The following is a 24,590-nucleotide window of genomic DNA, read 5'->3' on the forward strand; positions in this document are numbered from 1 at the left end:
AATGAGAAAAGAGAATGCCACATAATTTTTCTTGAAAGCATTATCATACATTGATTTCAGTGTTAATTGCAGTGGTAGCCATAAAATCCTGATTTTTTTTTAATGATATCTCTAATTACATTCTGTATGCTTTCTTTGCAGGTCTTTTCTGGTTTTGAACAGCCATGCTACTTCATTGCCAAAATCAAGTAAAACAAATGCACATTGATTCTCTTGTATTTGAAGAAGGTGATAGCTTTATGTAGCACCTGAAGGTAATTCTTCCTTTGATTAATGTTGGAAAGTCCGAGACTGCTGATACATGTGTCACAGATGCTGCTGTAAATATTTTTGATCTTATTTTTTCTTCCAGTGCTGTAAATGGTTAGCTGTAGTGTTAAGAATGGGGAGGATTGATTTAAATTTCTGTTCATGACCAGAATGAGGTTTCCAGTCAGATTATCTATTAAATACCATTGGATTTTGTAAGGTAATTTTTACATGGAAACTAGATACACTGCAGTTATTTTACTCTAAGTGGGAAAGAGGTGCTCCTTGCTGCTTGTTTTAACATTATATTTAATTGCATGTTTCTAATTTTACAGGGACCATAGTCATAAATAATGCCTTTTATGAAAATAAATTTCTCTGTACTTGAGTCTCATTTACTATATAGCTCAGGGCAGAAAATTTAATAATAAGTAACTGCTACTTTGTTCTTGTGGTCTGGGAGTTTTTGTCTGTTTAGTAATTTTCTTTATGGAGTGTATTCTCTACTGAGGCCCTTTATTTATTTCACAGAATCATAGAATGGCCTGAGTTGAAAAGGACCTCAAAGGTCATTTAGTTTCAACCCCCCTTCTCCTGTGGGCAGGGTCACCAACCACTAGAGCAGGCTGCCCAGAGCCACATCCAGCCTTGCCTTGAATGCCTCCAGGGATGGGGCATCCACAGCCTCTCTGGGCAACCTGTTCCAGTGCGTCACCACCCTCTGAGAAGAAAAGCTTCCTCTTATCATCTAACCTAAAGGTCCCATGTTAGTTTAAAACCATTCCCCCTTGTCCAATCACTATCAACCTGTGTAAAACGTTTGGCATGGTTGTTTTTTTCATGATATTCTTTCTTCATAATATGCATGTCTATTAGATCGTGTGCTTGAAAAGTGTGCCAAAACTGTGTGTGTTCATGGAAGGAAACTAATGACTTTCTGGAATTGTTCATCTGGTACAACTACATTCCTAGCCCTGCATGCTATTTTGTGTGGGTTTTTTTTGCTTTATGGTTTATGAGGCTTTTTTGTCTGTAGACAAAGACAAATGACAACTCAAGCTCATTTTAGAATAATACAGTTAGCAGCGTGGATCTTGTCTGTGTTCTTTTCTTATTTCAGGAAAAGAGGGGCATCTTATTCTTCCTATGAAATAATTTAATACAGAAAGCCATTTCTGCATTAGTATAGAAATATAGCTGAGGCTAAAACTTCTGAATCTTAACTTTTTATAACTAGCGTAAAAGAAAAAAAAATTGAGGTGCATTAGTGATTGCAGTGATACTGTACTTCTGCAGCCACTCCATTAGCACAGAAGAAATTATTCACAAATTTAAGAGCTTCTGTGGAGCAGGAGAGAAAAAGGTGCAGAAGCATGGAGCCTTTCAAAGATAAAATAACAAATCTAGGAATGTACTACAAAATAATTAAATACTTTCCTCTCTGTACACTGGAGGAAAAAAAACACAACATTTTCTTTCTTATAGTCGCTCATCTAGAACTTTGTATGTTACAGGACTGAAAATATTTTGAAATGCACTGTCTCTTTTGATCACTGCATAGTGACTCGTAGTAACAAAGACTGTAGAGTTTGCTAGTATTGAAAACAGAAAAATCTGTAGTTTCCTCATTATATGAGTGGGAAAGTAATGCTTATGGGCAGTAAGCAGTAGGGAGATGTTGGTGCTGTAGGTTGGGGAATTAATACTGAGAGCATAGACCATTCTGCTGTTTGTAATGAGCAGAAAATATAACTGGAAATTGCTGTATCAGGGGATTTAAAAATGCATTTTATAACTAAAAAAAGCCAGGTAATGTACTGGGATGGTGCTCCTCTTCAACTGAAAGCTGTCTTCCTCTTCTTTCCTTGTCCATCCCCAGAGTATCTTTTCATGTGTTCCTCTAGCCCATTCACAGATCAGAAGGCTTCCTGAGCCCATGGTTCTTGTCGAAGAAGTGTATGTGTGTTTAGTAACAAAGAACTGGAATATGAAAGACAATGTATTCACCCTCTGTATAGCTAAAAGCGGTATAGTATGTGCTTCTTGTAACTCTTACGTGAAACTGACGTCTTTGTTTTTGCTTGTTTGTTTTTTACAGTTTCTAAATGATTTTAGCAGTGGAAGTGATAAACTTCAGAAACCTAAAGAAATCATCATGAAGCTATATGTATTTCTGGTCAACACTGGAACTACTCTTACCTTCGACACAGAGCTTGCTGTACAAAAGTAAGAAAGTGAAGTGATTACTTTTTTGGGAAGCTCGTCACCTAGCCATTTTCAGTCTGTTCGATCGTGAAGCTTGTGAAGGGTCTAGAATAAAAAACACGTGATGGGTGACTGAGGGAACTGGGGTTGCTTACCCTGCAGATAAGGAATGTGATGGGAGATGCTCTCTGTGACTACCTTGAAGGAGATTACAACAAGGAGGGTGTCAGTCTATTTTCTCATGTCACACTTGATAGGACACAAGGAAATTACCTCAGGTTGTACACGGGGAGTTTTAAATTGGAAACCCAGAAAGTGGATAGGCTTTGGAATGGGCCACCCAGGGGTAGAGTTGCCATCCCTGGAGATATTTAAGAGAGGTGTGATTTTTTCCAGTTGATTCTGTGACTTGCAGATATGTCAGTACCTGTTTGTGTGGACATTCCGTCCTAACTTACGTTGAGGTACAGTGCCTGAACTTCCAGACATGGTGTCTTATGGCCTGACATGAACTGACTTTTCACTCAGTCTAATAGATTTTTGAGGAAAAACTGATGGACAAGACAAAAGACAAGGCTGTTCAATTGAGCAGTTTACTTGTTCTCAGTGTCTATAGAGAATTACTCTTTCTAGCGAGGCTACCTTTTTCTTGGCTTCTTTGGCTGTCTCTGCACATGGATAAGTTAAGCCATTTTCCTGAGGAGCGTTGTAATGATATGTGAGTGCTTGTTTTAACAGAGCTAGTGAGTACAAGCTTGTGCTCATGATGTGGTTGTAGTGAATTAATTTTGCCATATCAAATCATAGTAATTTTGGATAACTGATCTTAATTTTTCAAATACAGTGTAACCAGTAACATTTTTATGCTACCTGCCACTTATATCAAAATCCCTGATGCTTATATTGGTTATTCACTTGATACTCTTAAGTGTTTCAATACCTTTACACAGCAGTGACCACAGTGTGTTACAGTTGTGATCAGTTACTGTATTATATTACTGAGTTCTTTGTTATTTTGCTGTTTACCTGTGTAAAGACAAAATCTAGAGTTGCCTAAAGTAGCAGTATCACGAGGATGTCATTACCTGGAATTAAAGCTGCTAGGGGAGTGAATGAAAGCAGGGATGATGGTTTACTGATATACTGTTTGCACATTAAAAATATCTTTAATGTTTATATGTGTTGTTTGCTTACATAAAGATTGTTGAACTCCCTGTCTGTTGACCATTATACTATGCTTCATGCACAGTAAATCAGAGTTGATCAGATGAAATTTTGCTTATGCAGTGCATAACAAAGTATTAAGTACTCCTGTTGTAATCTTCCAGAGTTTCAGAAAGTCAGCTGTGTGTTCGTTAGGTAAACAAACATTCAGAGAATGTAAAATGATTTTTACAGATACTGTTCTAAATGCTTGGCTTAATTCAGAATTTCAGCATGTTATCACATCTTATTGAAATAAGATTGCTGACGATATACCAGTATTGTACAGACTCTATTGCTTCATCTAACTGCTTATTAGATGGACATCTTGAATGTGACACATTACAGCCCTAATAAAATGTAAAGATATTTCATTATACAGAATAAAAATGTAACTTTTTGATAAGTCCTGCCTTGAAACAGAGAAGTTGCCTTCTCTGTATTAAAGGAATCTGTGAAATTAAGTGACACATGTTGATGCTATCTTCTCGCCCCTGTTTTTTCTAGTGTGGCTGATCTGAAACATGCAATACAAGCAAAGTATAAGATTGCCATTCAGCACCAGGTATTGGTTGTCAATGGAGGAGAGTGTATGGCCCCAGACAGAAGAGTGTGTAGTTACAGTGCTGGAACAGTAAGTGCATGCTGTGCATTCATAATCTAAACTGTCCTTTATAGAGGAAGAAAATGTATTTTACTAAGGGTTTTTTAAATATTTTTTCTTCAGTGCAGTGAGTTTGCTAGATTTCTTTGAGATTTTTTTTTTTAATGTGTTCAGTTTATAAATGTAGAATGTTCTGAAGACACGTTTCTCATATGATGGAATAATTGGTGATTGATCATTGTATTGCCTTTACTTAATATTTGGTTTCATTTTCATTCTGAGTGTAGGACACCAACCCAATTTTCTTATTCAACAAAGAAATGATCTTGTGTGAGCGTCCACCAGCCATCCCCAAAACCACATTTTCAGCAGAGAATGAGATGGAATTGAAAGTAGAAGAATCTCTCATGATGCCTGCAGTTTTTCATACAGTGGCATCACGAACACAGCTTGCTGTGGTAAGTTAATTCTTATTGTTCTTTGTTGTTCAAGTACACTAACCGTTTTGTATATCAGATTGGTAGCTTGATACAAACTTTGAAATAGTTTGTTCAGAAGTCATCGAAAATAGCACGTTGGTGATGCTGTATTCTTCAAAGCCTTTGTCTCTAAGATTCAAGGTAGGTACTAAAATGTGCTTGCTTCTTGAGGATCTTCAAAGCTTCTTTCAAAAGCAAATGTAGCTTAGTGGATGCATATGCTTTCCGTGTTTGCAAAAATAAAAGCAGTCTAGTTTCTCTGGACTCCTGCCCTAATGCTTTGCCTTATTTTCAATGTCTTTATTCTGCCTCTACCTGAAAAAAGAAAAGTTAGTTTGGAAATGCTATTAACTCAGGTAGAAAATTTCCTGTGTAATTTTTCAAACTGCTTTTCTAAGCTTCTTTTTATCTATCTAAACAACTGGTGAGGAATTTATAAAATCACAGAATGGCCTGGGTTGGAAGGGACCTCAAGGATCGTGAATCTCCTACCCCCATGCCACAGGCAGGGCTACCAACCACCCCATTTAATACTAGGCCAGGCTGTCCAGGGCCCCATCTAGTCTGCCCTTGAACACCTCAAGGGTTGGAGCATCCACAGCCTCTCCAGGCAGCCCGTTTCAGCACCTCTCCACTTCCCCCTGGCATCCAGAAAAGTAAACTTCCTTTTCCCAAAATGCGTTCATGTCTTTTCTTGCTGAGTACTCACTTCTACCTGCATAGAAAGTAAACTCAGAATTTCAGTTGGATTATTTCCATATTACTGTGATAAGGAGGGGCTAGTGTCTTGCTACAAGGGTAGAAAGATACTGTGTGTATGCACTATGAACAGCTGCACGTTCAAGAACGTGGTGCAATGTATTCAGTAGCTGAACTGATTGATTTTTTGCAAGTAGTATCCTCAATTAAATTTGGAATATCAAATTTGAGAAGTTATTAACTCTTTTTGTGAACTCTGAGGATTATTTAAGCTTCCAACTGCTGGCATTTGGGGAATGGGTATGTTTAGCACAGACTGAATAGTGGTGTATGTTTTTAGCATGTTGTCTTGGTAATAGTTTCTGAGTTTCACTAACAAATTCAGTGTAGTCCAGAAGAATATTTCACATTGGAAGTGACTCTTGGTTTTTTTTTGTTTTTTTTTTTTTCCCTGATACCATTCAACCAAATTCAGAAGAGAGTATCGAGTCATGCACAGAGTACAAAAGTTTTGTGGTGTGGGATTTCTTTTTTTTTCTCCTTGACCTATCAGGAGTGGAGGAGTGGTAAAGTTAGCCTGAATAATCTGACATTGACTTATTGGTCTGATTTAAGGCAAGGATCGAGTCGTATAAAGCTCTTCTCTCCATCACCTATTGACAGTTATTGCTGACTTAATAAATGTGACCTTGAGTAATGAATTTGTGAATCATATGACTCTTATACTGAGACGAGCAGTTATGTGAATTCATCTAGGAGTAGGAGGTTTTTGTCTGTACTACTTACTTGAGGAGTGTGAGAATTGTCTTTTTTTCCCAGCAGCTGAGCCTGAAACTGTTTTTCTGTGAGGTGTTAGGATTACTTAGAAGTCATTAAGACAAGTATCTGTTAAATGTTTAACATTTGATGGATTTTATAGAAAAAGTGTTACATTCTTCATGTGTTTGCTTTACCTGGCATAATGGAAGTGAAAGGTGGTGTTACTATCTCTGGTTTCTCATTGTTGTTTTCTCTTTCTTTTACCCCATATCTGAAGGGGAAAAATTAAATTGGCATCTTGAAGGTTTCTAATTTTAATTTTGGTCCATTGAAGTCAGTGTAAACTAGTTAACAAATTGATTTAATTGTTCTGGATTAAGTTTTTTGTATTCCGGAGTTAATTGTTAGGTGTTTTTTTTTGTTTTGTTTGTTTTTAGTAAGTGTTCTACTTAAATTTGAAAAGAATTTTTAGGGTTTTCTCTCCCCCTTCAGTTATGAAGGATATATTAATATGCAGAACAAGCAAGTTTATTGCAGTGTTTAAATTAGTACTTCATATCTTGTTCTAGTGGCACCTCTTCTGTAAGGGAAGCATGTATTTCAGAAATAATTTCCAAGTCTGTGTGTGAAGTACAGATTTTATTGGCCAACTGGAGCTACACCATTTAGCTTAAGACTATAAATATTACCTGGAGATTGATCTTGAGCAAGTTTCTGTGAAGTAAAGGAAATATTTCCATTCTTGGTGGCATCTATTATTTTTGATGGGGGGAATAGTCATAATATTTTGAAGATCTTTAATTGTACTGTTGTAGAGTTGAGTTATCCTAGCATACATATGAATTTTTTAAAACACTGTCCTCTCTCCTATTCTTTTGAGGAAAAAAGTATTTTATGGAGACTGGATAGGTAGTTATATTCTTAAATATGTTAAGCCTTTATACTGACAGTCAGTTTTTATCCAGTATTTTAAATATTTCAAAATCCTGGGCTCTATTTGGCTGTGAAAACGCATGTGGTACTTTCCTGGGAGTTCAGGGGAATAAGAATACCATTCTGCATGACAGAAGATGAGGAAATAGTGTATTCTAACTTAAGAAAACGCCATAAAGGAGTATTGCATATACTGAAATTGTCTGTCATGTTGCCAGCTTGAACTATATTGAGCAGTAATTCAGAAGAAACTGAGGGAAGGCTATGAATTTGATGAGAAAATTGTTTTCCTTTAAGTTATTTGTAAGTGTGTGATTTGGAAGGAAACATAGGAATCCTTTATTAAGATATGGGGGGAAGAGAGACTCTGAACCTTATAGTTGTGAGAACAATACATACAGTATATTTAGTGTTATTTTGGATACTGGACTTAAAGTAAAATAAAAATCTGCACTATAAAGATCCAAGACTTGCCTTGTTGTAGAGAGAGATATCTGATGTTAGTAGAAAAGCCGAGTTGAAGTAGGAAATAGTGTTTTTGCCTGTTGTAATTATTCAGGGAATGTAACTAATTAATTTATAAATTATAATTTATTAATAGTAGGTATTAATTACGCTGAAAGATGTTTTGCAGTACAAAAATAGAAGTTCCAATCTAAATAGTTCCTTGTAATAAAAAATATTATTTTGTCAAGAGTGTTTTATTTTTATTTGTAATCTGTTCTGTCTGGAAGAAAAGCAGTCAAATGTTCATATCGAACTTGATAAGAAATAGTAAATGTCCTTTGTTCGACGGGCAGTTGTAACTGACCACCATTGATTTAGTGTGATTCTGTGTGTTTTTTGTTATAAGTTTCTGCTATCTTTAGTTAATGTTTCAGTTCAAACCAAAGTTGTTTCCAGCTCACAATGAAGGCAAGCATAGTTGTTTACCTGCCGTACGGATAGTTAAATCTTTTGAGTTGAGTAATTAGTCATGCTCTGTGGATTACTTTAGGGATATAGGTACAGCAGCATAGTCATAACTGGAATTATTGTTGAAAGAAAGTGTCTTCTAAGATATGATACCTGTATAAATTTTGCTACCTCATGGCTCGTTTTTTCTTCCAGTTTATTAATTTAGAAGCATGGGGAGTAAAAATAAATCAGCAGAATTGAACAATTTTTCAGTAATAGCCATGGAAGGTTTTTATTTGCTTTTTCTTTGTCTGCATTTTTCTTTCTTTGTCATGAGCAAGCCATTTCACCTAAATAGTTTGATTGCTTTTATGGTTTGAACAAACCAAATTAATTCCACTTGTAAGTCTTTTCCATGAACAAGGAACCTAAAATGTCTTTGTGGAGTGTTTGCATTCTCATAACTTTTTTCCCTTATCGTATAGAGATACATTAAAGGAGCTATTAATTTATTTTCTTTATTTAATAATGTAGCCTATTTTAGATCTTAATATCTCCTAGCCAATACCTCCCAGCCTTGCATCATGCTTATGTGAAGTTTATTAAGTTTCTTTTCCCACTGTTTTCTATGATTATTAAATTGAGATAAATTATTTCATTTGATATTTATACAGATGTCCGTAAGTTCTTGTGGTGTTCTTTTTCATGGTGATCTCGCTAAGTAGAATTCACAGTATAAAGATTTCATAGCTTTAAAGAAGCTACATCAGTTGCCATGATTTGTTCCTTTGCTGATTAAACTGCCATTCTTTTTGTCAGATTTGGCAGTGCATTGGCTTATTAACCTTCTTAAGTTTTTTTGTCAGATAGTCTTTATTCAGTGTTTTTTACATTTACTGTCTGACTTTGAAATCGCAGTCAGAGCAGATATTTCCATCTCTTGTCCAGGCATCTGGCTTTCTCTTTGGCTAAAAATTTGCTGGACAGCATGCCTTTTTGGAGCTAGTCTAGTTTTCTCACTTCCAGTTCAGCAGTTTTGACCTTGAGCTCTGTGGTATATGGACGGTGACGCTCAGAGTGCTTTCAAAAGTTACAAACTCACAAGCATAAGAGATGATAAGCTGTTCTCTAGGCAATGCTCTGTGCAATTAACTGTGGTCTATGATTTTTTTCTAATCTTTGAGTCCTTTAACACCATTGCTGTAACCTTCTTGTAGCTCAGCTTTTAGAACATTGTCTAGTTTAGTTCTTATGTAATATAACTGAAATTTCCACATTATTTGTCCAAGAGAAAGGTTATTGGAAACTTGGACTTTTTGTTAGGAGATACCTTTCACATCTCATTAGACACTGTTGCTGTCATAATCAAACTGTCAATTCCAGTCAGTTTTTATATCTTAGGCATGAGAGTGAGAAGCTGTGTGGTTGTTTCATTTGGTTACCTAAAACCATGACTGTAGTCATAGCACCTACATCATTCTTGGTTCAGTTCCAAATGCTTTGTAACTCTTAGAGAAGAAATATGAGCATGCTTCTTGAGAGCTGCATAGCTGTGATTTAAATACTCTCTTGCCTTGACGAGGAAGCTACTGTGACATCCACTGGAAAAGAATTACTTTAGAATTTTGTTCTTTAAAGTGTTGTAATGATTATAACCATGCAACGAAATTGTTCGCATTCATTCTTTTTGGATAAAAAGTTAAATAGCCACAAACACTTCTAACTCGTCTGTAGAAGTCCAGACTTAGATTAGTAACTTAGATTAGTGATCAATCTGATCATCTTTTAATATTATTGAGCTGGATGGGGTTAAAATAGAATAGCTTTTATAATGTATTTTGGTTGGCTTTTGTGACCAAGCTGTTTGACAACCAGTAGGGAGGGAAAAAAAAGACTTGAGTGACTTAGAATCAAACTAGTGGAAGTTACTGTTTGTCTTGTACCCTGCTTTAATTCACTGGCTGTGTGTTTTACATCAGCTTCTCATACACAGCTTCTCAGTGCTAAATTGTCACTTGACTACCTGCAGCCTGCTTTTAGGATCACTGCCAAGAGCTAGTGAAAGCCAAAGACTAAGAAGTCACTAAGCAATGAATAGCTTAGCTCTGTATTGTGCTGATGAAAAAATACCTTATGAGTGTGTAATAAGTCGTGTCCTTTGGACATTTGTCCATACAGTTCATAGTTCCTAAAATCATCACGTTTTAAAAGGGAACGGAATATCAGCTGTCTTAATGAAAGAAATCACCACGAAATCTCAAGTCTTCCTCACAAATTAGCAGTTGTAGTTGCAAGTTCTAAAACTGAGAAATGGTTATGTTAGTAGCATTATTGTTTTCAGATGAGGCGCGTGAAGAGAGATATTGGCAATCAAGATATTGGTTATTTTTGGTTACCTCTTCTGGTGGCACTTATCCTCTATTGTGTGAATGTGTGTAACTTCATTTTCAGGGATCCTTTGTGGTTGCCTGAGGTTGATTGTTGTTTCTTTTTTCTTGTTGCTGATGGCGTAAACCTCTAAGGAGTCCTTTTTACAGAATTCCATACACATGGCAATAGAGGACTTTGATGACTTGTTTCCTTTTACCACAGGGTTGTAGAGAATGGAAAGAACCCTGCATTTCCTGAGAAATTTTGTTCTGTAGAGGTAAGTCCAAAGAGCACTTAAGACAACTGGACCTTCCCAAGATTTATTTTTTTCATTCACTTGAGAAAGATTAGGATGACAGGATGCAAGGACAAAGACTTGAAATTAATGAGAAATTAACTTCACAAGTTAATTATTGTTATAGCTTAAGTCATAGGAAGAAATAATAAAGTAAAAATTCTGATCCAAAGTTTAAAAAATCTTTCTAGTGGGCTTGTGAATTTCTTGACAAACACGAAAAGTGAAGATCCCTTTATTTATTATTCAGCGTTAGTGGTTGGGTTTGTCTAGTCTTGTCTCAGTAGTGGTGCTTCTCAAGGTCTACATTCCAGCTGTATGGTCAGTATAGTAGTTGTGCAGGTGTATCTGAGTAAGACGAACATTGCTGTGCAAGCCAACTGGTTCTTATTTTTTTTTATCATCTGTGAACCACTGGCTGTCTCTAAATTACTCCTGAGTTAATCTGTGTAAGATCAGTGACAAAAGCATGCCAGTTGTTAGGCAGGCTTCACTTTTCTATGCTGAAGCTAGCAATTTTACTGAGAAATGTTAAAGCATGGTGACTTGCAGGCCTATGTTTATATGCCTGATGTAATTGATTTTTTAGACATTAGTTTATATATATGACATAGTTCAGCTTTTAGACATTATTAATTTAGCAGGAAACTATTTAATTCTTTTCTGCATGCAGGTATACTGATTGTGAAATAGATTATTCTGCTCCTAATGTACCTTGAGGAGGTCTCCCCTTAAAAATAGTGCGTGGAAAAGGCAGGGAAAATAAGCCGTATCACTTGTAGCTGTATTCAGTAGTGATGAAATGATAATGAAAATACATCTATGCAAATTTCATTTTTATTAACTACTTATGAGCTTCTGTGGAAATATTGTTTCAGAATCATGATTGCTTTCGTAATGGAATTTTTTGTTTTAGTATTCGTGTCTTATATGTTGAAAAAAGAGCTGCAGCTCACCTCATACTCAAAATGATCCTGGTTAAATTATTAGATGGTATTTGAGGCTTTTTATTTTTATAGAAGTTTCTAGGCCTGTCTGTTATGTGACAGATCTTGACAGTTAATAAAATGCCCTCGTGTTATGTGGTTTCTAAAAATTTGTCTCTGGGGGAAATACTGTTGTTTAGACTGTCACTTTTCTAGGAGTCCAACTTCTGGGACTCAGCTCTTTGGCTTGGATAAACATAGGTAAATAATCACAAGTAAGACAGCTAGATAAAGATTATCAGTGCTGATTGTCTCTGGTTGTCTGTAGCAAACAGACAGGCTTTTTTTTTTCCTACAAAAATGTTGTAACTTGCAACATCTGTTTTGATTTTTAAAGTATTGTGCTTTGAAAACAATGTTGCTAAAACTAATCTTAAATTGACAACACTACAGTTCTCCAGGGAGCATCAAGAATGACAGACAAAACTTAATAGGACCAAGCTAACTTTACAACTTCTTACTCCTATTTTGAATAATATAATTATACCTAGATTAAAAATAAATAAATAAATAAAGCCTGAATTGAGGCAGAGTGTCTGATCTTTAAGCCTGGTGTATACATCTCCCCATCACGCAGTTGATTTGTGCAATGCGAAGTCTATTTGTACAGGGGAAAATAGAACCAACAAAGGTTTCTGCCCATGGCTGCTAAAGAAATATTTTTGTTTGATGATGAGACAGATCCAGTCTTTGTTTTCCCCATCACACTGTGATACTCTCTTGAAGGTACTGTTGCATAAGAAGACTTGGAGTCAGTGTAGATTTCATAGATTGTTTTAATCTTCAAACTAATGTGTGGTTCTGCATGTGCTCTTGCCTTTAGGATTCTTGCCAATAGTTTGGTTGAATTTGGGAAGGAAATTGTATTTGTGGGCTGAAAGTAGAATTCTCTGAAAGTAGAAGCTCACTTACATTCACAAGGCACGCATTATAATATAGTGGATAAATTCAGCTGTCTTTTCAGCTTCTTATTTTTGGTATATCTTTAAGTATACCTTATGGCAAAGTAATCTGTTCTGGCTTTCAATATGATAATTAAGAAAGAAGATATTATTTTTTTCATCTGTTGCAGAAATTGAATTTGAGAAGTTTGTGTTCAAGAATTTTTTTTAAATTCTTCAAGTTGTCAGTGTCAGATTAGTTTGCATGTGTGTGTTTAAATTGTGTAGAGGGACTGAATGCAGCACTGACATCTGCAAGTCATTATCCTGGAGACTATCTGGATGCTGTTCAAGTTGTGTTGCTACTTTTATGACTTGAGAACTAAGAGCTATGCTGCGAATAAAATAGTTGTTCTTCTCAAGCTTGAAATCCTTCCTGTCACATGCACAGAAGGTGAACAGAGTTCAGAAGATAAGATGTAGTGTCTTGTTGAAGTAGTAAAAATTTGTGTTAGCTTTTGATTTCTGTGGGGTTTCATGTATGTGTGGTTGTCTATGTGTGGTTCACCTTATTACTGATAGCAGTAATTTGAAGGACAATGGAATCTTGTGATGCCACTGGAGAAAAGGCTTGGATTTTCAATTTTTTTTTTTAGAGGCTTCATAACTTAGGTATTCTCCATATTCTGAAATATTCAGGTAAAGAACTCCACTGTTTTGTGATTTGTTTTGGGAAAACAGCTATTAGTGTTGGGCTTGGAACTATTGTGTGTTAAGCATATGGGCTATTAATCATGTGTTCAGTAGCAAGCATATTCTGTAATAGAGTCATAGGTTTGGGGTTTAGTACTGTTTTTTTGACCATACTTTACTTGTTTCTCCATGTGTAGTTTCTCAGATGTACTATGACAAAGGAAAAATGTGCATTCAGTTTAGTTTAACAACATGAACAAGCTGCAAAAAGTTGTAGGGTTTTCTTCCTTGTGAGGTAGGGCGAGGAGAATATTTCCAGTGCATGTTGTTGATAAAGTGTTGAGCTGAAAGTTTTATTGTGACATCTGTTTTGTTTTCTCATTTGGTGTTTGCGAAGTTTCACTAGGAGATGAGGGTGGCAGTCTGTTTTATTAATAAACTCTAAAGTTCTGTTAGAAAATCTGTTTAGAGTTGAACACAATAAGGCATTGCTATTAGTGCACTTCTAAGAGGATATAGTATTTTCCATGTCTAGGTCTCTGTTTAATTACTACCTAACTTATGAGAGTTAAACACTGTAAGAAGGTGAGAATTTTAAATGCTTCTGTGTCATCCAGTTGTTTAACAGAGAAGCTTCCATGTTGTTTTGCATGCACCAAGTTTCAGACAGTAATTAAGAGTTTTGTGGGCACTCTGCGTTGCTTCTTATTGTGTTGGTTTATTAATCACTGGAAATATTTGAGTAAGGTATCACTCAAGGAGAAGGGAAACGTCCTCCCCTTTTCCTTATGCATCTCTCCCTGCATCTGATGCACTGTGCTTCTGCTGGCTGATGCTGCAATTCTTTGTCACGTTCTGAGTTTCTGTTTGGCTTATCAGTAGAGTAGTTTTCTCTTTAATCGACCTTGTTTACTGACTCTGTTGGATTACTACAAATGTAAGTATGCGTGCACTGAGTAATTTATATTGGTAGTGTTTAATTCCACAAGGTTTGATAAAGTGCTGGGTTCTCTTCTTTTTGGAACTGCAACATTTAATCTGCCCATTCATAGGAAAAATACTTCGCCATAAATGATCAATGATTTTTCTATCTTCTAATTTTTTATTTTCTTTTTTAATTTCTATTTCTATTTTTTTCTTTAAAGGAAGTTTTGTTGTTCTTGGCTGAAGTTTACAGGTCACAGTTTAACACTTCTTATCTTAATATTTTCTCAGTCTCTTACTTTTCAATGGTAGCAATATAAAACATTCACAAGTTTATCTAGAATTACATGTATTTTTTTTTTGTTGGGTTTATTTTTTTGGCAGGAAATGTATGAAGTTGCCAAGAAGCTTTGCTCATTTTGTGAAGGTCTTGTACATGATGAACATCTTCAGCATCAAGGCTGGGCTGCCATAATGGCCAACTTGGAGGATTGTACATACTCTTATCAAAAGCTGCTTTTCAAGTTCGAAAATGTATATTCAAGCTATTTGCAGTCCATAGAAGATATTAAGTTGAAACTTACACAGTAGGTTTGCTGTTAAACTTCAGTCTGTGTTTCCAAAGCTACTGTATTTTTGTGTGTGTGTTGTGTATCTCTTGCTGGCTCTAATTAACCAGGCATATATTTGATTATATGTCTCTGAAAATATTATTTCTGTTGTATGCAAGTCATTTTTGAATGAATGCTTTTTCATTGCTTTCATCAGTAGTCAGAAACCTCTACTGAGTTACTGGAAAGATGATGCTCATTAATGAACAGCTGTTTAAGAGCTGGAGTTCTTCCAAATGTGCACTAGAAATGTCTAGATAATAAATTTAGACATTAAATAATATTTTAACTACATATTTCTACTTCTGAATTAGTTCTGAATACACTTAACATATTAAAAATGTTGATCTATGTTGCAGGTTTGAAGCTATTTTTAATGCAAAATTTTGATGTATACATTTTGAGTGTGTTTATCTGTATACTTAAATTCTGCAAATCTGGATGTTACTTAAAAAAAAAAGCAATACTTGCCATCTTTCTTTACCTTTTTGTATTATGGTATTTCTGTGTGTTATGTCAAATACTTAAGCTGTATTTATGTTTTATTTCTTTACCTTTTTTTTAAAAAAAAAGTTGAACTTTATAGCTTTTAGCAAACACATAGAAACTATTCAAACTCTGCAGATATATTCAGCCAGAGGGCACTCAGTCTTTACTGGCATGCATTGGTGTGTGTACCCATCCAGAATGCAAACATATGTCCCAGGTGTTATTTAAAATGTGGGCATGCCTCAGTATATAAAAATTTGTGTTTTTTCCTTTTTTTTTTTTTTGTCACTGCATTGTAAGTTTACTCTGAAGTTCATATTCTGCAGTGGAAGAAAGCAAAAAATTATGATTTCTTAATAAGTTGATACTATACTTGGTACTTCGAGAGGTAGTCAGCAAATTCATTTTGAATATAAATAACACTTCAATTATGGGTGGTTTGTGTCAGTTTTTGTAATTGGATACTGACAACTTTTTGTTTTCACCTTTTTTAAAAAAGCTTGGGTTCTGCTGTCTCTGTCATGGCCAAGATACCACTGCTGGAGTGCCTAACAAGACATAGTTACAGGGAGTGTTTAGGAAGACTCGATTCATCAGCAGAGCATGGAGGGGCGGAAAGTGAAGAAACTGAGAATGGGAAATCTTCTGAACTGGTGCTTTATTCTGATGTATCTAAAGTGAACAATAAATCAATGTTAGCATCATTTTGCAAGTCGGTTGAACATTCAGCTTTAGAAGGCACAAATCCTGAAAATGTAAAAGGTGATAAGGAGTCTGGTCAAAATGCTGCTGTCCAGGACAATGAAACATCAGTAGAACTGAAAGATGATGATCAGCCTTCCTTCAATGTGTCTTTATTAGATTGGATAAATGTTCAAGATAGACCTAATGATGTTGAATCACTGGTCAGAAAATGTTTTGATTCTATGAGCAGGGTAAGTTAATAATTTTCCTTACATTCAAATTATATTGGAAATTCACTGTGGGATGTTTTTGTTTATTTTCCAGATGCCAGTTCTTCTGAAGTGATTAAGCTTCTGTAGCTTGTTGTTTCTCAAATAACTTTCTGGTGGACACCAAAAAAGAGTGAGGGTGGGGGAAGTACTGTGAGTGAGTTCTTCAGTTTTAGAAATTCAGCTTTTAAGAGAATTGGTAATTTTACGATGAGTTCTCATTAACTTAGTGTGATTTTTGATTGCTTTTGGCCAAAAGTAGCCATTCCTTATGGTAAGTCAGTGGCTTCTTGGAGCTTTTGAACAAATCAGCTTCAGATCTTAGTTGATCGTGTCTTTATGCTTATAGTGAAATACTCATGGTCCAAATTCAGTATTATTCTGCACTTATAAATACTGAAGTATTTGTTAAAATATAGATCAAATTAATGACTCAATCATGATTTTGTTTGAATACCATATATATGCAAATGTATTATTCATCAGTCAATACATGTGTACTCACAAGAGCACAATATATGTTTCTGTATTTCTGTTGATTAGAAAAAAGAAAAAATTACTCTTTTTCTTTTCAAATGTCTTTAAACCACTGTAACCTTTTACTTTTAGATTCCCTCCTTTATTCCGTACTCATTCCTTTCACTGTGGCTTATATTCCTTAATTTTAAAATTTAACTTTCTTTGCATATGTATCATATTATTGCAACTCAGTATACCTATAACACAGAAAATAAATTTTATTGTCTTGGACACTTTATTTTGCTTTTAAGGTAAGTCTGGAAGACTGTCTCAGTTATGTCTAAGCCCTATCTGTTATAAGGAGCATTATCATGTTCGTGGTTTTACACATTGTTTTTTATAAGTTCTACTTTAAAAGTAGTGGCTTATCTCTTAAAAATCAGTGTTTTAAGAGAGAGGCATTAAACAGTCCTTCAAAATAAACTGTAGTGATACTAAAGCAACAAAAATGAATAAAAAATCATATCATTATTGGTGTTACATGTTTAGAAGAGATTATCTTGCAACTTTGTGCTTTTCTGTCCTTGCTTTTCTTATCCAGGACTAGGTAGAAACCCTTTGTTTCAATTACTACAATGTTTCTATAAGTTGCTTTTTCTGAGTGAGGGGAGAAGGGAATTGCTCCTTCTCCTTTGTTTTCTTGTCGTAATCAGAATTAGAAGGTAGAAATGATGTTCAGGTTATTCAGACTACCAGTGGAACAACTAATGGCGATTGATCAGTTTAAACTGTTTTGGTTCACAACAACCAAAAGTTGTATGATAATTGCTAGTTTTCCTTATGAAAACATTAATATCCTTTTTGGATGGCAGTACAAAGGATTCAGTCTTTATCTGCCATTGATTTAGAATTAGTTTGAAAATAGAATTGGTCTATTTAGCTGAAAAAGAAAAGAAAAATTTACATAATGAATATCTACTGCACAAGTGTTCTCTTAGCATATATTTGAAATGACACATTAATACAGGAAATGAGATTATAAGGCCTGTAGTTTTCTGTTATTCTTTTCCCTTATTCTCTCCCTGCCCTTTCCTTCTTTGAAAAATGAACTGTAGAAATGGCATATGATTACAGTTGATAACCTGAATTCAGTTTCAAGTAATATTTCTATTAAAGTGTAAGGTTTCAGAGTGTGAAACTTACATCTTTGGCAGTGGTAGTCTTGATAGAATTGGTGTGTTGCAGAGCACTATCAGGCATGTGATTCTTCTAGACTCTAGGCATTTCTACAGTGATGCTTCTAATTGCAGAAACAGAGGCTGCAATAAAAGCAGACGGTGAGTAGGAGCTAACCAGATGTTTCTGTTAAGTGCCGTCATAACTATTTACGGTAGAAAGAGAAAAGACTTAAAGGTGAGGACAGCAATGTTAATCTATCTAGTAGTGAATGTAAAGCAGAATGCTATAAGATGCAATTAGGTCAAAGACTGAATAAAAATAATGGGTGGGAAAAATAAATTACAAGGTGAAATAAAAGGAATAGATTTCCTTCGTAAAGGGGAAAAAAATGGGATAAACCACGGTTTATGGTGATTTTAAGGGAAGGAAAAAAGAAAAGCTACATCCTCTTCAGTATTTTTTTTCTTTAGTAAAAACTTCAAGTGTCTGCAGTGAATACTTGGGAAAGGATAAGACTGATAATATGATAAACTTCAGAAGTTTTGAGAAATCTCTGAATGCTTTGTCAATTAAAATTATTTTTTCTGGTAATTCCAGAATTTTTCAGATTTTAGTATTTTCCTTAGTGGTCATTCAGTTCCACTACTCTTCCCTCCCTTCCCCCCCATCAGTTGAAAAGAATGAAAGAACTTGGTAGCTGCTTCTTAATCTGTAATGTGAATTTTTTCCTCTTCAGGTTCCTCTTTCTATACCTTGGAGGAGTGTTTCTAATGATAATGTGTTGAGTAGGAAAGCTTTTAAACAGCTGAATACTAGATTAAGGAAAAATAGTATATTTATTCATGTTAATATTGATACGTGGATGCAGAAACTGCATGTTGATGCAATAAAGTAGCATTAAGACAGTATGGATGGGCTCAGAAGATTGTATCCTTTTCATTAGATTCTTACATAATAATGTAAAATTAATATATAATATTATACAATAATATAATAATAATAATAGCAGGCTCTGCTACTTCTGAAGTGAAACCTGAAGAATTACCCCTACTACTGTCTATGTAGCTTCTTATGTCAATTTTTTTTTCCCATGGTTAATGGACCACACAGGAATTTGATGAAATAATTAAAAAAATGTTTTTATTAACAAAAATGTCAATGTCAATGAAAAATATGTAGTTTTTGTTCCAGCTACTAGTACTGTTCTGCTTACCTTTGAAGCTGTCAATTAAAAATATTTGTTCAGTGGGAAAATACCAGTGGGTCTTGCAGCTCTTTTGTACTGCCCTTCCTTTTAGACTTTCTGCTGAGTCGTGTTTGTCTTTTTTCTAATTGTGGCTGTATGGATTCTGTTCCACTGTAAGCTGTTCAATGGTTTTAATCCTCCCTGCCTACTCTTTGCCCCTTCCCCTTGAAAGGGAGTTCTTGTCTAGTTGAAATACTTCAAATAGATCAGTGTAGTGACTCAGGATAGTCTGTGATACCGATTCTGAAACAAATGAAAGATGTAATCACATGTTTGATTCAAGCAAAAATCCTAGTGAAAATAGTATTAAAAACTAGTTAATAGTGAAACAATGAAGTTATAAAAGTTAATGTAGTTATTTAGTGTTATCTTTCAACAAGAGCATTTATTTATTTGTTTATTTTCCCAGCTTGATCCAAGGATCATCCAGCCCTTTTTGGCAGAATGTCGACAAACTATTGCCAAACTAGATAATCAGAACATGAAGGCTATTAAAGGTCTTGAGGACAGGCTCTATGCATTGGACCAGATGATAGCAAGTTGCAGCAGACTCGTCAATGAACAAAAAGAACTTGCTCAGGTAATGTATATATATATAGCTGTGTGTGTGTGTGAGACATTTGAAGATGTGAGACTTGTGATATGTGCATGCTGTTAAAAATTATAATGAAAGAATTACATATATTAATGTGGGATAATTTTCAATGTGTTATTCATGATAATTAGAGATCTAGATATAGGTAATTTTTAATCTTGTCATGTTTTCAATAGAAATGATTCTCATATTCTTTTAAATACTTTAAAGTATGATTCTCTTTTTCTTTCTTGAACCGAAAAGAGGAGTCAAGACACCACTTCTATACGCCAATAGTGAAGAACTGTTGACCTTTAGTTTTCATTTGTGGAGGGATTGATTGTTATTCTTGTGGCCTAGATCTAGAAAAATGACGAGAAAATCAGAACTCGAGATGGGCAGATTCCCTTTCCCTTTTGAATGAAAAACTAAGGCCTTGATAACTGATCCCTCTATGATAGGGCCTAAGAGTTTACGTGCTTAATCACCAGCTTTATAGTGAAGAGATAGTGTTATGTGTGTGTACTACATATACAATGCCATTTGAAGTTATAGAAAATTTAATTTAAGTCTTTCTAAATGTTAAGAAAATAAATCCAGTAATCATATACTTGTATAGTGCCCTACTAAAGCTACTTCATTAAATATGGTTGGCAGTCATTTAGGACTTATAATTTGATCTACCATATTTAATTCAGTTGTTTAGAAACTGTTTGGAAAAAAATGTTGGGCACATTTAAGATACCAGAGCTAGTATTGTGTTACTCATTCAGTTGATAGTTTGCATAGAAGTCTAAAAAGAATGGCTAAGTGCAAGGGTTTACTTTTCTTCAAAAATACAGATGAAGACTTGAGTATTCTTGAAACTAATGTTAGCAATTTTTGTAATAGTTGTTAATATTTGTGTTACTGGAAAAAAACATTTTCCTTTACATCATACCTTTCAACAGTGAATCATTTATGTTGATAAAGAAACGGCAAGTTGATATACTTTATGGAACAAGAATACGAAACATCTAAATGGTAATCCTACTGTTGGCAGTATGTATATTGGAAGCTACAGGCTTGCTTTTCCATGCTGAAAAAAGCTGGTATTTCATCTGGAAATTGAGTTGACTTTCTACTCCAAGTTTATTACTCAAGTTCAAAGCAAACTTAGCTTGCAGAACAGAAACAGGCTGCAAAAAGGCCTCACTGCTTAGAAAATTTGCCTAACCCTGAACCTGCCTTAAGGGTTTGTTTGTGGTTTTATTTTTATTTTTTTGTTTCTGATTTTTCAATGAACTGACCATTAAACACCTTTCAATTACTTGTTGCTTAAATGTTAGCCCTTCACGTTTCTGTTTTGAGATCTGAGAAATCTGTTTTGTTCAATTCAAATCTTACTTTCTATGGAATCTGGTATTTTTATCATAAGCTTGTTTAAGTATGGTTAGTAGGTGGCATTACTTGGTAAGAGTACTCTTCCAGAAAATTTGGAGCCCCTTTAATCTTTGTCTGATTCTACTCAGCAGTTCAGTAAACTGGATGACTGTTTCAGACAATCTGTACTACTGCCTAGTTTCCAAAGAAAAAGATATTCACAATGGTCTTTTGCCTTTTCTTATATTCTTAGATACCCAGGGTTAATATCTCATTCACATAGCATAACATAAAAGTTCATAATTCTGAGTAAAACAAATTATGAGAAATTTAACATCTTGAAAAAGCACTTAATGTTTCTGAGGCTGATTTTTTTTTTAAATGTTTCAGTAATTATTATACTCAAATTTTCTCTGAAATATATGTCTTGTAGAATATGGGGGAGTTAATGCCAGACAATTACCTTTCAAAAAGTTTAAGAGCAAGTTCAAATTGTTTTTTTCTAATGTTTCAGTATTGGCCATCCTTAATGGTCCTTGCATATATTTATTTTGCTGTCTTAATGGTTATACATTCCATGATGCATAAAGAAGTTCAATAATTTCTCTTAAGTGGGACTTGTGTGGCTGAAAATGTAGTGACAGTTATGATGTACTGATAATCCAGCAGGTAATAACTGAAGATAATGTTGGAGTTTATATGTATGCTTATAGGGAGGAGGGAGGAAAAAAGGCTTCATGTAAGAATTTTGGTATTCGGCAAGTAGATTATTTAGCCCGCAGTAGTACTGAACGTGCTATAACGCTAAGTCTTCAGTATGCTAGAATTTACCAAGCTGGCTTTTGAAATCTGACTAATAGTTGATTGCCTCAGTACTAGTATCTATTTCTTTGTGCTGCATTATTCTTTCACTGATACTGGTTTGTTGAGTTAAGTTCCCACAAGGTTGTGATGGTAACATTTAGAGAAGAAAATCTCCAAGTGAATTTATTTGGATTGGATTATAGAATGAAAGGAATGCAAGTTGGATGGCAACTTTGTAATGGGTGATCCTGTTAGCTCCTGAGGATTTACAGGAGGTTTTAATAAAACTCTTGTGTTCTTACAGAGAAGATGATGACTTCTGTGCCTTTTTTGTTGTCACAAAGCTTATGTAACAAATGTCTTTTCTTCTCCAGGGATTTTTGGCTAATCAGAAGAGAGCTGAGAACTTGAAAGATCCTTCTGTGCTGCCTGATTTGTGTTTGAGTCATGCAAATCAGCTGATGATTATGTTAACTAATCACAGAAAGCTATTAGATATTAAACAGAAATGTACCACTGCCAAACAGGAGCTTGCTAATAACCTACAAGTTAGACTAAAGTAAGTTACAACTTTTCAACTTGATATTGCAAATTCCACTTGCATTGAGGCTTTTAGAAGTATTTTATAATGGTAATGCATAGAGATTTTTCTAAATGGAAGAGAAAATAGAAGTTGGAGTACTTGCATTTGCATATCAAAACACTTCTAAGTGTGAAATAAAATAGCATTGTAAAATTTTCTTAAGAGTTTGTATGACCTTCGTACCAATAAAACAGTACCCTCAAACCTGCAATCTCCTGCAGAAAAACAAAGTCATCAACATCAGAATCCATGTGTCATCTTTAAAATTTGACTGATAATTATATTGATGTTTTCAAAAGGCATCTAAATCAAAAACACTCTTCGGTAGCTTGTGATCATATCAAAGCAAGAAAGTATGCTATTGTTTTGTGATTTACTAGCAGTTGATGAAAAATATTAACTAAAACAAAAAATAGCATTTTTTCATGAGCATCAATGTACGAGAGTCAGTAAGAATTATATATTGCTCAGTATTAAAGTTTTTCACGCTACTAAACCTAAACAACTCAAATTTTAATCTGTCAGATATATTGGGAAAATATATGGAGTTTAATAATTTTGTTTGAAGAAATAGTTTTGCTTAATTATTAAATGCTAACACAATATTAGTGAAAGATCTGGAGGGCAAAACACATGAGAAGAGGCTGAGATCCATTAGAGTGTTCAGAGTAGAGGAGCTGAGAGGAGGCCTGATGGTGGCTACATCTCTCTCAGGAAGAGGAGGGGCAGTGCTGAGCTCTGCTCTCTGTGACAGCGGCAGGGCCTGAGGCCTGGAGTTGTGTCAGGGGAGAGGCAGCTGGGGAGCAGGGAAAGGGTCTGCACCAGAGTATGATGGATGCAGCACGGGCTCTTCAGGGCACTTGGTCATGGCCCCAAGCTGACAGCATTCAAGGGTTGTTTGGACAGTGCTCTCACACATAGTTTGGTTTTTGCATGGTCCTGTGAGGAGACAGGAGTTGGGCTCTGTCATCCTTGTGGATTGCTTCCAACGCAGAATGTTCTAACAGGAGAGCAGTATTCATAGAACCATAGATGTGCGTGCTGGATTAGGTACCCATCAAGGAGAAATTTTTCTTCTTGACAAGATTACAGTTTGTATAGAAGATGTAGCTTCAAGATACAGGAGACAGTAAAGAAGAATTAGCAGGATACTAGTGCCAAAGATCCTGTTATGTCTAAGAATTACTTATTGGTAAATCATAATAGAAGTTTGTCTATTCGTCAACCATTAACATACTGAAAATATGGCTTTTTTTTTTAGCACCATTTTTCACAAGCAAGTAATGAGGGTTAGTACCTAAAAGCTAACTTGCCATAAGTATATTTTTAATTTCCTATATGTTCAAGTATTTATATAGCTATGCACCAAACTTATGAGTAATTAGAGGAAAAGGCTAGCATCCCCTTGGAAGGAAAAAGCTAATGAGGCAAGGAGAGTGAATACAGGAAAAATAGATTTAAAGAGAATAATAAGATTTTTCAAGAAGAAAAGCAGAATATTGTATTCTGGATCAACCTAAATCTTCTTGATTGTCTTCAGTAGCAGTAGGTAGCGAATGACTATAATGGGAATCTACTGAGCGGGAATCTTTTTGTCTAAGAACATTTACTTACAAAAGTAGTTATTTTGTATTTAACTGCTGGTGGAGATTTTTTCCACTAATTCGTTTTTGTAATCATAAGAGGGAATGGCCACAAGTTGCACCGGGGAAGATTTAGATTAGATTTGAGGGAAATTTTTTTCTCTGAAGGAGTGGTCAGGCACTGGAATGGCCTGCCTAGGGAGGTGGTTGAGGCACCATCCCTAGCGCTGTTCAAGAAGCATTTAGATGAGGTGCTAAGGGATTTGATTTAGTAGTTTAGTGGGTAGGGATGGTGATAGGAGGATGGTTGGACTAGATGATCTTGTAGGTCCTTTCCAGCCTAATGTATCTATGAATCTATAAGCTCCTGGCTTTTGCAAGATCTGTGTCATAACGTGTATGGAAAAAAGTACTTCCTTTTTGTGCTTGAACTGGATGCTTGTTGGCTTTGTTTAATACCTTTTCTTTCTTGCTTGCTACTCATTGCTGTGAGAAAATTAACAGTTGAAAGTGACTTCTTTGGAAAAGTTACTGTGATGTTTCCCTTCAGGTGCACCATTTTATCACCAT

General features: G+C 35.1%; 1 protein-coding gene across 4 annotated transcripts in view; it reads left to right on the plus strand.

The window, feature by feature from the left end:
- RB1CC1 (RB1 inducible coiled-coil 1) overlaps positions 1-24,590 on the plus strand; it is a 69,776-nt gene that overhangs the window by 11,989 nt on the left and 33,197 nt on the right. For 3 of the 4 annotated variants that reach the window (XM_065752900.1, XM_065752902.1, XM_065752901.1), the window contains 8 exons: positions 142-254; positions 2,348-2,475; positions 4,165-4,291; positions 4,549-4,719; positions 14,562-14,764; positions 15,777-16,212; positions 19,524-19,694; positions 22,229-22,413. In XM_065752900.1, the coding sequence (XP_065608972.1) occupies positions 2,405-2,475; positions 4,165-4,291; positions 4,549-4,719; positions 14,562-14,764; positions 15,777-16,212; positions 19,524-19,694; positions 22,229-22,413 (1,364 nt within the window). In that variant the 5' untranslated portion in view covers positions 142-254; positions 2,348-2,404. Of the gene's footprint in view, positions 1-141; positions 255-2,347; positions 2,476-4,164; positions 4,292-4,548; positions 4,720-10,620; positions 10,676-14,561; positions 14,765-15,776; positions 16,213-19,523; positions 19,695-22,228; positions 22,414-24,590 lie in introns of those variants that run through there. The other variant, XM_065752904.1, reaches the window with a different exon arrangement.

Source organism: Cyrtonyx montezumae, unplaced genomic scaffold (assembly GCF_038088225.1).
Source record: "Cyrtonyx montezumae isolate F1298 unplaced genomic scaffold, pur_monq_1.0 scaffold_8, whole genome shotgun sequence".
Taxonomy (NCBI): domain Eukaryota; kingdom Metazoa; phylum Chordata; class Aves; order Galliformes; family Odontophoridae; genus Cyrtonyx; species Cyrtonyx montezumae.